The sequence below is a fragment of the Chiroxiphia lanceolata genome, chromosome 1 (assembly GCF_009829145.1).
Source record: "Chiroxiphia lanceolata isolate bChiLan1 chromosome 1, bChiLan1.pri, whole genome shotgun sequence".
NCBI lineage: Eukaryota > Metazoa > Chordata > Aves > Passeriformes > Pipridae > Chiroxiphia > Chiroxiphia lanceolata.
Window position 1 is genome coordinate 119424604 of NC_045637.1, and position 14452 is coordinate 119439055.

The window sequence follows — 14452 nt, forward strand, 5'->3', positions numbered from 1 at the left end:
GCAATAACTATCCTTTCTAGTTATCAAGTAATTATAAAAGGTGCTTGCAGGGTACTGTTGAAAGCATTTTTTAAAATCATGTGTCAGATACAAAGGCGTAGAGAGTTTTGATGTTTGTTATTCCTGTAAAGTGAAGTTTCTCAAAAAGTCTCTTTCCAACCATATGAATCATCATCATGGCCGGGCTTCGCGAACGAAGATTTAGGAAGGCTCTATCCACGTTTGTTACAAGCACACTGGTGGCTAACGAGGCCAATACGAGATAGACATATCTGATTGCAAAAGGCACAGCAGAAAGACTCCTTAGGTGGTATATTCTGCAAGACACGATTCTTTCTGCGTTGTCTTTTCTCCTCTAGAGTGATCCTGCGTGCGTTCTCAAAGGAGACAGCAGCGTTATAGATGGTGTGTCTCCAGACCTCCCGATTGGAGGCCAGAGTAGACCAGTTATGTTGATCGATATGGGCAAGGCTGAGATGTTGTTTCAGGGAGTCCTTGTATCTTCTCTTCGGGGCTCCTCTCATGGGCAGCCAGTGGCAAGTTCACCATAGAGCAAGATCTTAGGGAGGCGGTGGTCCTTCATCCTTGAGACGTGCCCTGCCCAGTGCAGCTGTGTTCCCAGCAACATGGCCTCAATACTTGTGACTAGTCCTGGTGTACATATGTGTCAAAGCAGCAAATTAAGCGGTGTAGAAGGAAAACTGCCAACTTTTTATTAAGCATAATATAGCTGAAAAAAAAAAAGAAACAAGAAAGAAACAAGCTGATAGACACAAATATACATGAGCTTCTTTATAAACTTTGTCTCCTGCATCTGTGGACCACCGTGATTCCAGTGATGCAGTCTCAAAGTTTCCAGTGGCTTTGTTGCTTGGGTAGCCTGTCAGAGAAAATGATTTAGTAAATATAATTTCTTGTGCACAGTCAAGGGGTTTTTTTAGTGATTGTCACGGTTCTAGACCTAGAGACAACACAAACCTAGGATTCAATGTGCAAGCCATTATCTTCCTTCTAAGGTGATGTTTCAGGAGAATGAGTGATACTACCACCCCAGTCTCCAATTTTGGTGATTGGTTTCAGTAGATTGAGAGAAAAAATATGCCAAATATACTGAAGTTTGGATTCTGAATCTCAACCAAGTCATTGCTGGTATGACTCCCAAAATCACTGATGTAATTAGATTTATTGCAACTGTTGATAACTGGTTGATATCTGCTAAGCCAGAATTTGATATTTCTTCTTCCACCTTCAAAGCCTCAATAGTTTTCTTTCTGGAATAGAGAAGACATTAAACAAAAGGCCCTGTGCTGACTCTTCTGATGCCACATATATGAGATGGAATAGAAAAAAATCCCTTTTTTTTTTTAACTAAAGTATCTGAACTGATAAATAACTGAATCTGCTGTGAAGTAGCAGAGTAAAATTTAAGAGTAACAAACATTTAACCATGACCTCTTCTTTAAAATCATGGGCACTATTGTTATGACCCAGGAAGGTGGGATAACTGAGGTTGTTGTTAATAGATGCCTTGGGGCAGATTGGAGTTGAACCACAGTGAATGGTAGATAGATACACAGATACATAGATAGATAGACAGATAGATAGATAGCAAGTTTATTTTAGAACTATTTGGTTGCAATGGAAAGGAGGTATATAGGTGTTTAAGTTATTGTCTATAGAAATGCAACAATATAAAATATAAAGATATCACTTAAGAAAATATATATAAGGAAAAGAAAGAAAGAGAAAGGATAACAGTAACTAGCAGAGAAGAAAGATATCACCACCCATGAATCCAGCAAGGAGACTTGATTCACGCAATTTCAATGTCTTTTGGTTGAGATGAGGGTCACAGTCTTGATCCATTGGGGCAGGGGAAGCCCAGGAAACACAAAGTTCAATGGATTAATATATGTTAAGGTCCAAGTGGGAACACCCAGGTACCTCCCCTAGGGGGGGACAGTTTTACACTGTCTGTTGCAACACTGTGGATCATGCTTAGTTGTCTGGTGGAAGACCCCAGAAATTAGTTTGGGGGTGCTCTGGGGGTCTTTGATGGCTTAAGACACCTTCTGAGTCATTACAGCTGCCTCTCACATCAGCATAGTTGACCCAGTTATGCCCCATCAGAAGGGGTGAATACTTTCAGGCTTACGTGTGAATCACCTGGGGGCAGGGCTATTTTTACACCTGAGCCACTTGTGTAAGAGAGGAAATTAACATGATAAAAAGCATTATCCTACCTCCACAGGATCCTCTTCTGAAAAACCAGCTTGTTGCAAAACAAAGGTTGGTTTGTCAAGGTCATCCTCCAGGATGGATACTAACCCCTTCTGCACCTGGGCTGTTCTTATGCAGATCAGAGGTTTCACCACCACACCCAAACCTCTCCTTCTCCCTTTCAGTTGTAGGGTGCAAACCTTGGCCTAAGCAAAGCACTTGCTGCTTTTGAATGGCTGGTTTTTTTAAATCATTACCTTTAACATTTCAGTCTCACAACTCTTCAGTTTGCTTTTGAAACTGTTTGGGCATCTTTAAGAGTATTTTATAGTTCTGCGATGCTGTCTTTGTAGTGACTTTGTCAGTCATTCTCAGGTGACTACAGGAAGACTTTCTGTAATACTGGCAGCAGTCAATAAAATGGGGAGATGCAGAAACATCCGGTAATTATTATTCAGCAATCATTCCTTCTCAGCTTCCACAAATTGGGAAGTAACACTTGACCCCAGTCTCTGCACCGCTGGTCTTCCAAAAAAATGCCAAGTACCATCTTTCTTCATCACCAGTTTATGGCAGAAATGCCCCGTACAGCTTGGGGCTGTATCTCGTGAGTGTGCAGGCTCAAATACTTCCTTCTGATATCTCTCCTATTCTGTCTATTCTGAGTATCTATTCTGAGTCTAAACAACTCAGCTGTTGTTATTTTCTGGATGTGCTTTATGTGTGTGTGCGCATTTGTATTGTGTATTCTAAAAAAACATCTCTGGAGACAAATAGAGAAATTATACGAAAAGCAAAATCAAAATTACTTTTCCAGGTGCTTGTACAAGTTACAAGTCACCCATATTAATTCATTTGTAGTTTATTTTTAGTTAAACTTCCCCAAAACATTGCAAAGCAGTTTTTTTCCACAGTACAGGGATTGTATTGGTTTCAATTACATTTCTTCACATTTTTAAAAGACAGCTATTTATATCATGGAAGTACAAATCATCAAAATAAAACCTCAAGAGTGAAAAGGTCTTTGTGATTCTGATATATTTCTGTGAAGGGTATTTCAAGCATTAATTATATAAAACAGGAAATTATTGCACGAACAAACAGAAATGACTTTGCTGATCCGTGGGTTATCCAAACACTTCTACTGGGAATTAGAAGGTTCTCTGCCTTTTTATTTTAAACAGATTAAATGGTTCAACAATTTCCTCATTCTTAATGTTGCATATAACTGAAGTGAATTAAATAGCCACTGTAGTTAAAAATATAACAATGATAAGGATGATAATTCAGTATATGTGTTATATCCTTAAGCAGTCCTTCAGCAAAATCACTTTAGAAATCAGGATTCTCGTGAAAAAGTGCTTGGCTTGAAATGATTGGGCTGGGCAGAAAGTGAAGTAAGAGCAAGGGACATCTAGCTCTGCCAGTCTAAAAGTACAGTCTACTGTTAGTTTTTCTTGCTGAAAGAAGTGTTTGGGTTTGAGTAAATTTAACCATTTGAGAGAATTTAATCTAGTGGAAATAAATATTAAAGCAGTCTTTGAGTAAGAGTGCAAAAAATCAATTTTATAAAGTTTTCAATTCTGTAAAGCCTGGTTTGCTTTTTGTCACTCTTTCTTTTTTTTATGTAATTTAATTTAAATTATGTAAATTATGTAAACTGTGTAAATTATGTAATTTTAAAAGCAAAATTTAGAAAATTGGTGCAAACTCGCTTTGTTTGGGGTTGTCTGCATTTTTCAGGGAGAAGGGACCAGAAAAATTTGTCACTACTGGTTGTGAAAAATTCACAGTCTCTGTGGCCTCTGCATGTATTCCAGTATAACTGTAGTAAAACACCCTCTTCATAACATTCAAATCTTAAATTTTTTCCTCCCATTTTTGGAGACTGATACGTGTATGGCTGTGTCTGTTTAAACCATTGGCAATGATGTGATAATTTCTCTTCTTTTCTCAGCTCCAGCGCTAAGGCTGCCCCTCTGAACATTAACAAAGTGTCCAACAGCTTACTGAATTTTGGCCGAAAGCTCATTGCTCCAGCTATGGCTTCAGGTGGGGCTGTGGGCACTCCTACAGGGGGGAGCAGCTTTCCTCCCACTTCCATGCCCATCAGGAGTACGGTGGAAGCCCCCCAGCACCATCATCACCACCAGCAGCACCAGCAGCACCAGTCGCAGCAGCAGAGGATGATGAAGTCTGAAAGCATGCCAGTTCAGCTGGGCAAAGGTAAAGGAGAAACGTGTGACAGTGCCGTGACAGAAGGAAGCTTTATCATACATCTTAAGGCCTGAAGAAAGTATTTTTTTGAATTTTATATCAGCGTGTACATATTTGGAGGAAACAGCAAAAAAAAAGTATTTTGTTAGGCTGGCTACCTGTGCCAAGTACAACAGTACATTTGCAGTGTAATACAGAATTAGATGCTATCTTTAGAGTGTGCAAATACTGTAAGAAGTTTTAAACCTTTTAAAATAATATTAACCAGAAGCTGCATCAGACATACCAACAAGCTACATTGTTAGTGTAAACATGAGCCAATTAATTTTTTTGGTTTTTCAAATGCAACCTATTTTTAACTGTAAGACTAATTTCATATATGTTTTTCCAGGTTATTGGCACAAATCTCATGCATAAAAATATTAGCTAAATACAAGTGAAGGAAGTAAGGTCAATTCCATAGTAATTCTTAATAAACAAATTCTTACCCCCTTTAGAAAGTGTGGAGCTTATGTAAGAAGCTATTTGAACAATAACATGAATTTGTCTTTTAATAATTTGTGATGACCCTCTGCACTTTATTTAGTAAACACTGCTTCTTTTTCTTGAGCCTTTCTTTTTATATTTCTTGGGAGCAGCTTATTCAAAGCACAAACTCAAAAGCTCAGCTTTGGTAGTTGTTTCCTATACTCTGCCATGCTCAGGGTATTTTTTACTGCTTTTCATCTTCAGCTAGCCTGTGGCAGTATGTGCTTTACAAGGAGTATGTAGAGCACAACAGTATCTGCTGCTTCCAGCAACTCATCCCAAGTCATGGTTATGAGTTTGAGGGCTGGTGCTGGTTGCCCTGAACCATTACATAGGATTGCACCATTCTTTTTCAGTGGATTTAAAAGTGTAAGAGAAGGGAAATAACACTTTGTAGCTGAAGTTGATGTTCTTTGTCTTTCCTCTGGCAGCCATATGGTCCAAAGTTAGTCCTTCCATGATGCATTGCATCCCCAGCAGACACTGAGGGAGCAGAAATGAAAGGTACAGCCATTCTCTTGAAGCAGACAGATATACAGGCACTTCTGTGAGGACCACTGCAGCTGCTTGGCAAAATCCAGAGATGCAGCTTCTGTCAGAATCATAGAATAATCTCAGAAATTGCTCCAGCAAGGGTTTTACAGCACAGATGTGAAACTGAAGTGCAGTGAATCTTTGATGCAAATCCTGTTCACAACAATGGAGGTAAAATTAGGCGTAGAACAAAATTATTTACACAGTTTTGGAGAGACCTTTTGTTTGCTTTTTTAAAAACATTTTCCACAGTTCCCTTATCACGTTATTCTTTTTTTCCCTTTTGAGTTGAAAAGTGCTCCTCAGGTGGTTATTTTCTTTCCCTGTTTAATATAATAAAAGCGTACAATGTGAAGCAACTTCTATAGGTGGAATCAATTGTAGCTTAATCTTGATCTGGCTGGTCAGGGATGACCCTTTTTATACTTGTATGTGCCAATTAATATGTTGCATCATTAGGAAATGCACCTGACACTTCCCATACAAGAATCAGAATAAAAAATTGTAGTTACATTTGGTCATTGTCATGTACAAACCATGCACATATTTCTCTATCAACAGGAATATGATGATTTGGTAAAGTTACTAAGAATTTATGATGTAGGGCACAAAGCATTTTCATGGTAAGAGGAAATAAAACATACTGAAACACTTCAGTACCTGCAGCCTCCTCTCACCATACTCTGTCTATCCATATTTGGTACAACCCTTGCAGAAGTAATTTAAGGGCAACAAAATATAAATATGCTTTTTCTTTAATAGGTTGAGATGACAGTGAGTTTTGTTTTACATATTTGTGCCATGCTTGTTATTCCAGACCTGTACAGTTACTAGTATTTTGCCTATAGTTGGACAGAAATTTTAAATGATGGCTGGTAACTGTGTTTGCAAGTGCCATAATTTATATTTTTAAAGAGACACACAAAATAACAAAGGAAATGTAAAGTCTTTTAGAGGCTGAATTCTCTCTGCAGTAAGTTTAAATGTAGGAATAGTTTAGCAACAAAAAAAATCCCTATTTGCAATGACACTGTGGCAGAAAAAGGCTAAAAAGCCTTTTGAAGCATGATACAGATGCCTTCGTATACAGCTCGGCACTGTATCCATCACACCCTAAAAGCAAGAATAAGTCTTTGCAGTTCTGTGGAGAAGAACAGTATCACCACCTAAAGAAAGAGATGTACAGCATCTCCAGTGAATGAGGGCACTCCCCATAGCTACGAGAAGCTTCTGGTACTTCCATCCCAGGCCTTAAGATTTAGAATTTAGAAGCTCTCATTCTACTTATATTTGTGCCGAACTTTTTACATGCCTTTTTAGCTTCTGCTTTTTTTCTAGCACTGGATTCTGTTGTAGCTTTTGAGTATGTAAATGCTATTTGGCATGGTTTGGAAATAAAAGGTTCCCAAGTTACTAACTAGCTGTCACTAATTGTCTTATGTTCTTGTTCTTCACTGTGTTTTCAGCTCTACTCAACCTCCCGGAGCTTGATTATTTAGCTGAGGTAGGCAGAGGCATGGATTTAGGATTTAAATTGATAGACATTTGCGCTTCTGGTTGATCTAACACAGATGCTCAGTTGGACAGTATAACAGGCTGAAGTGCTGTAAATCTAACAGGCATCAAGCCATAAGTTATCCATTTTTTCTCATATTGGATGGGTCCTTTTAGGTTTTGAATGCTCAAGCAGTGCTGATAATTTATATTAATATGTAGAGAGTTATAAATTTGAAGAGATTAAATTAATTGCCTGATCTGCTTTTTTTTTAAGTGTGAAGAAGTCCTTGATAACAAAATATCTTGCAGGACTGGCAAAATAATCTTATCCCAGTTTTAACAGCTCTGTTTAGACAGTTAACACTCACAAAGCCGCAGCAGTGACAGGTATCATTTGTGCTGCTGTACTCTATATGAGGAATGGTTGGTTTACATAATCACTTGAAATTATTTCTCATTACAAATTTTTGATACTTGCTGAATTTTTGTAAGAAAAAATGGATATAATTTAGATAATGTAAATGAAAAACAGGAGACTGAGGAAAAAAAAAGAAAAAAAACCCCACATAATTGCAAGCCTGGAATTCTAGATGAGTCTTCAGCATTACAAATCACAGTTACACTAAGTATCCAGACACCTAATTGGAAATTCAGTTCCTCCTATTAATGTATTAATCCCATTCAGCCTGTCCTCAGCACAGAATAAGATCAGATATCATTGCTGATTACTTATGCAAGGTAGCCTGCTAACAGAAAAGGAATTAAAATATTCTTTTGATCACATACATTGAAGTAATTCATTGGCAGAAAAGTTGAATTCAAATCTTGACTTCATTGGATTATCAGTTGAATTTGTTATTTTGAAAGACAAAAATATTGATAATGGAAAAATATGGGGGAAAAGCAGAGTTGTTACCCTTTGTGTTCCGCTGGATGCTTGATCATTCAGAAATTGGACACACTTTGATTACCAAATGGCAATGTGTTGCCAGAAAAGAAAGCATTTCTCTTTCACGTCTTCCCTGATAGTGCCAGATACAATTTTCCTTCTAGGACCTTTCATGATGAAACCCAAGAAGCTTTTGATTTGAATGCAGCTTTATCACAAGGACACATTAGATGACCAGTTTGAAGATGAAGTTCTGCCAAAACTGTGATCACCAATTTAAAGAGTTACCAGGCTACTGTTTGTTTTTATGAGTTGATACTACTGTGGTATTTGTTGTAACACAAAGAGAACTTCCACAGTCACTAAATATGCCCTAAACAAATGATCTCCCTATTTATAATTATTTATGAACTGTCTCTAGAAAATGATTATGCATTTTAGAAGGATAAAGAAATTGTCCTTACTGATAGCAGAACTGAGTAAAAATTACAGGAATAAAACACAGATTGACAAATGCACTTTTTTCCATTTTAAAAAGCATACAAATATACATATTCTTAGGAAATTATGAAATTTTTTTGGCAATAAGAATACAGGTTCTGAGCTCCTCAGTACAAGAGAGACATGGAGCTCATGGAGCAAGTCCAGTGGGGGCTACAAAGAACATTAGGGGACTGCAGCACCTCCCTTACAAGGAAAGGCTGAGGGATCTGAAACTGTTTAGCCTGGAGAAGATAGAGAGGGGACCTCGTCAATATCTATTAAGAATCTCAAGGGGGAGTGTCAAGTGGATGGAGAGGCTCTGCTCCGTGGTGCCAAGCAATAGGACACGAGGCAATGGGCAGAAACTGATGCACAGGAAGTTCCACCTGAACACAAGGAAGAACTTTGCTGTGAGGGTGACAAACACTGGAACAGATTGCCCAGAGAGATTGTGGAGTCTCCCTCACTGGAGATACTCAAAAGCCATCTGGACGTAATCCTGAGTAGTGTGCTCTAGAGGACCCTGCTTGAGCAGAGGGCTTGGACCAGGTGACTTCTAGTGGTCCCTTCCAACCTCAGGCATTCTCTGATGCTCCAAAATAGCAAAATTACACTGTCAGTGTTCAAGTACCAGCAACAAAATGGTTTTGATTGTTTGTTAAAGTTTAGATTTTGATTTAAATCAGTCTCTTAAAAGCACTGGGGGGTTTGCAGCGCACTGGTTATCAAACCTTCCCGTCTCCTTTTGCCTGCCCCCACACCGCCCTGTCACAATGTCCTTTCTGTTCAAAGCAGGATCCTTCGGCTGACCCCCCAAAGCTGCGGCTCTTCCCCTAGTGGAGCTGCGGCGGCGGGGCCCCGTTAACGCTGTTGTTTGTTTGCCAGGCGAGGCGGGCGAGGCGGCGCCGCCGGGGCCGGCGCAGCAGCTCCCCCCGGCCCTCACAGGTAGGCCCCGGGGCGCCGCGGGTGCCCCCGCCCGCCGCGGCGGCTGCGATCACTGCCATTGTCCATCCACCGAGCGGCACTGTTGTGTAGGGAGAGAGCGGCAGCTCCGCTTCATCCCTCCCCGGTCCCCCTGCGTGTGTGTGTGTGTGTCCCTTCACTTGCATCCGCTGTGCGCCAGCATCCATCTGCATTAAAAATCTGTATGTGCTTGTACGTTGTAGCCCATTTCACACTCTGGCACGGGGGAGCGATTCCACCATCAGTGTCCCTTTCAGCTGCATTACATCCCTCTTGTTATATTTGAGGCAGGTACTTTGAGCCAAACATCTGCTTTAATGCACTTGTCTGACAAGGAACTTGCCTGCCTTGGTTGAAATAAAAAGCATATGGATTTGCATGATGACATGGTTTGAATGAATTTCAAAAGTGCTGGAAGCCCTTGCTCCAATTTCACTGTAGGAGGAAAAGGGAAACTAATTTATCTGAAAAGTTTTATAAAACTCATTTCATTCTTTTTGCAAATTTTAATACCCTACATTCTGACTATGGCAAATAGATGAGCAGAGCTGAATGGTTTTGAATTATATATAGTGCCGCACTTCAGTTCTTCTTGGTATCTTTGTCCTTGTTCTCCTTATAACTATGAAAGCTATTCTTTTCCTCTGTAGGGACCAAATAGAACGAGTCATAAGTTTCTTATATGCCTTTTGTGCATCTTTCTTTGATTTTTTCATATAGTTTAGTAGGGACCTCCAAGGTTCATGGTTATCTCCCCCATAACTTACTCAAACTTAGTAAGACCCGAAGCTCACTTTCCTTTCATTGTAAGTCTTCTCCACACCTCTCATCACCTTTAATAAGACCTTATTATTGATCACATTACATTTAAATTTTCCTTCCTCTATTCAAGATATTACATATCTCCACCCTCTGCCCTTCAATACCAACAGGTCTGTTCCTTTTGCCACTACCACTCTGTAGTTTTCCAAATGGTTTTGAGGCAGAGCATTTGTAATTGGGGTCATCCCCAGGATCATTAGCAACTGGCAAATATCGAGCCACTTAGAAGCCAGCACATGCACGTAAAGTTGCTCCTTTTTGCCTCAGAAATGGATGTATTTTTAGGGTATGAAATCCTATGGATCGTTACTGTGAACTATTTATGCATTTTAGCGTGCATATATATATATTTTTGAGACATCCTACACAGTAATGTGTTCTAACTATTGCATATGTCAGGGATCCTTAGATATTTGTTCTGTGTGTTTCATAAGCATGTATTTGATTTCCATGCTTATGGGGTTTCTTCAGCCTGTTTTATATAGGCATTAGGACCTTCTGGTATATGCTCAGAGGTATTCAGATATTAGATTTTTCTAATCTTCTTTTAAGAAGGTGTAATGTATTTATCTGAGATTGACACAATGAGCAGATTTTTTTCTTTTGAAGAATAATCCTAAATTAAGAACTCTATCAAATTACCTTCTTGCAAAACTGTTGACTGAGAAGAATGTACCATGCTGCTTATTAAGAAAGATTTAGAATCAGTAAGACCCACAATACAGAAGGTACAAATGGCATTTGTGTCATACTCCGAAGATCCTGAAATCTCTGCGTTGGTGCTACAGTGTTATTTCCGAAGTTATGTGAGAACTGTTAATGCCTCAGAAATCGGTGCACATATAATACATCTGAAGGACTTCAGAAGCAACATGTTGACTCAGTTAAATGTTCTTACAGCAGCTTCACTTAAGAGTTGGACTCAGTGATCCTTGTGGATCCCTTCCAACTCAGAATATTCTGTGGTTCATTAAACTTCTGTGTTGGGAAAATCATAGATATCTTTGGGTTTTTGTTTGTTCTTTTTTTTCGATTAAGGAAAACAGCTTTCTTATTTACAATTGTAAAGATGTTGACTCCTCTAGAAGTTAGAGAAGCGTATTACAATCCAAGAATTCTGCTTTATGACTTGCAACACACTAATTATTCATAACTGCTGTTCTTGCTTAATTCTTAATCACATCCTCCAATAATCCGTGTCGCAGCACTGTTCATGGGGTTGAATTCAGAATAAAAAATTAGTGTTTCTTAATGATAATTTCCCCATATTTTCTTATTCATGCAGAAGAATCAGGTGCATCAAAACCCTTCTTACTTGGGTATAAAACATACAGGTATAGTATTTTTATCACCTCTGGTTCTATATCTTGTATTGCTCTTATTTTTCATATTCATTATATATATTTTTAGGCCATAAAGCCAGATCATTCAAAGCTCTTGGTGTTATTTGAGCAAATTCCCTTTTAGGACAGTTGTATTGTTCCATCCACAAAATCTTTTTTGGTTATGCAAGTAGTTGCATATTTTGTTCCTCTAAACTGTGACCCATCTTTTGAAGTGTAGCTGTTTGCAGTGGCCATGGGGACAGTTCTCTGTGTTTTCAATTTCCTATTATATTTTGGACATCTTTTTCGTTAGAGCTGAAAGACAGAATGTAGAAAAAAAATCTTTACAGATAATTTTGTCCATTGTTTTATCAAACTGCATTGTTTCATGTGCCTGGATTCCTGAAATATACTTAAAGTATCCTTCTCTCAATATTATCTGTGAGCTTTTATCACATAATCTGCTTATTTGCAAGTTGAAGTGCATTAAATGCAGACCATACAGTGAAGAGTATGTGAAAAATACACATTGCTCATTTTTTAATTGTTTTTTGGGTTTTCTAATCTTGATCCTATGTGGAAGATATCTTCTTCTTACTAGGTTGGGAAAGAGAGGCTGTTTAGTCTGATTTATACATAATAAATATTTTTTCATTGAACTTTGCTCTGCCCACTGAAAAGATTTTTTTGTGTGTGTTTAGCATTTTTATTGGCTGCTCTGACTTAGCTGTATGAATTGCTTTTATAAATGCTTTATTTGCTAAAATACGTGATTGCATCTGTTCCAAGACTATTTTTAGTTTACCTGCTGCAGAACCACACTTCCGTTATAAATTGCCACTATGAAATGCATAAAAAAAGTCTCCTTCTTACATAAAGGCAACTGTAAGGATAATGGTGTTGCCAAGTGACATGATTTTATCCTAAAATTAGAAATCTTCTAAAAACTTCCTTGTGACTGGATTATTTCTGCTGTTTGTAGTGCAGTGTTTTCTCCTTTTCCATCTGTAGAATTAGTTGCAAAATACCTGATTATTGCATATCCCATTTCTTTATAAAATGTAAAGGCAAAAGTTAAGTGAGATCTATAGCAGCCTCTATCTCCTGCACTTTTAAGGAAGCTGTTCAGACTAAGGGGTAGGTAGTAAGTGACTGGAGGAGGGCTGGGAAGAAACAGAAAAATGCAGTTAATGAAGTTGGTGGGAAGGAAAGAATATATGAAGAAAAAAGAATAAGGAAGTTGCAGAAGAAGAGGCAACATGGAGGGGTCTGAAGAAGAGGAGGAGACAGACAGGAAGGCCCACAGAAGCATGAGAAGCAGGACAAAAAAATAGGAGCATCATGGGAGAGGTGATCAGAATAAGGCAACAGAGAATGAAGGAGAAGGTGGGAAGCAGTTTATATGACAATGTTCTTCTAGAAAATGTTGAGAATATTAAACCCAGGTCCTTTCTTCGGTTTTGTCGGTTTTAGTCTGTTTGTGTGTGCTGGTTTAAAAGTTAACCAGCAGGGGAAACCAACCCAACTCAAAAGAGAGATTACAAGTCAGAATAACAATTTAATAAAATAATACAATAAGTACAACCACACGGACAAGCAACTGGCCCTAACCCACAAAGCCCAAAAGTACAACCCAGCACCCCGGGGTACAAACAAAGCAGTGCTCCCTGGGCCCCCCCTTGAGTCCAAAGCAAAGGGAGAGGGGAAAAACCTGCTGGTGGGAGAGCTACTGCAGTCCATTTGAGGGTGGTGGTCTCAGTCTGGTTGAGAGTAGTGAGCTGCAGTCTTCCTCTGGATCCCACAAGTGGTAAAAAGGTTCTGAAACTCCAGGTTTATATACTCTCCAGTTCAGGTAGGAATGTTCAGTCCTCCCCTCAGAGCGGGGAATTCCATAAAAGGGTGTTTAGTCCTTCCCTCAGAGCGGGGAATTCCATAAAAGGGTAAGAGGATGCTCATTCCATAAAAGGGTATGAGGGTGCTCAGGAACATCCCCCCCCCCACCTCGCAGGCCTCTACTGACAACAGTTTCTGGGAAAATGGCATGGAAGGCTATAGAATACACAGTTTTGGGCTACACCCATCCAGTAATGAATCGGTCCCAGCTGTTCTAACTAGGACATTGTGATAAACGTGATGTTTTATTCTTTGCTAGTTCAATCTCTTTGCACTTAACAGTCTTTTTCAAAGAGGATATTTCAAATAAATTTGTATTTATTCCCTTAGGAAAATGTGAATGATTTAGTTGCAGAGTAGCTTTACCATCTAAAGCTTGGTGCTTTAGATGGTAGCATGAAAGCACACCAAAAACAAAGGAAAGGAAGAAGGGAGAACACAAACAGATTCACCAGAATAGCTGTCAAACAAGAGACAGGAATTCTTGAGCATTAGTTTTATGTGGTATTTAACTTTTTTCCAGAATGGAAAACTCTAGAATTTCATCGAGTCACTCTAGCTTGACTTCATGATACACATGATAGAAAGATTTTTTAAAACTAGCATCTGTCCTAAAGCAAAATTTTCTTAATGAAAGTCAATGAAAACTGACATATTGGTTTGGGTTTTTTTCTTCTAATGGAAAAAAAAATTAATTTGAATATTTAAAAATACTTTGCGGGCCTCAACTAGAAGAAATGGTCCTTCTCAAAGACTGCCTGACTGCATATGTTGTCATGGTGAACCACCCCAGGCTTCTACTCAGATGTCTTTGCTATGTCAGCGAACAATGCTAGATTCTTTTTAAAAGCTCCATGAAATTACAATAAGTAACTTTTGAGTAAACGTCATCAAAATGTCTTCTAGGTGGAGATGGCTTTAAAATTTGATGCATGAGAGCTTACATTCTTTCCCAAACATGACTCACTTTTTCCTGCTGTAATTCTAAATATTGTCATCTAGATCTTCAGTGTCCAACCATTAGTAGAATATGAAGGTCTTGTTCTTAGCCTTTTTTGCAAAGTTTCACAGTTTATTTGTT

The 14452-nt window shown here is 38.7% G+C and overlaps 1 protein-coding gene across 4 annotated transcripts in view; it reads left to right on the forward strand.

Annotated features, from left to right (window-relative positions):
- The window catches only part of TBC1D5 (TBC1 domain family member 5), a 316083-nt gene that overhangs the window by 260874 nt on the left and 40757 nt on the right, over positions 1 to 14452 (forward strand). For 3 of the 4 annotated variants that reach the window (XM_032684071.1, XM_032684087.1, XM_032684081.1), the window contains 2 exons: positions 4178 to 4446; positions 9254 to 9313. In XM_032684071.1, the coding sequence (XP_032539962.1) occupies positions 4178 to 4446; positions 9254 to 9313 (329 nt within the window). The remainder of the gene's footprint in view (positions 1 to 4177; positions 4447 to 9253; positions 9314 to 14452) is intronic. The other variant, XM_032684094.1, reaches the window with a different exon arrangement.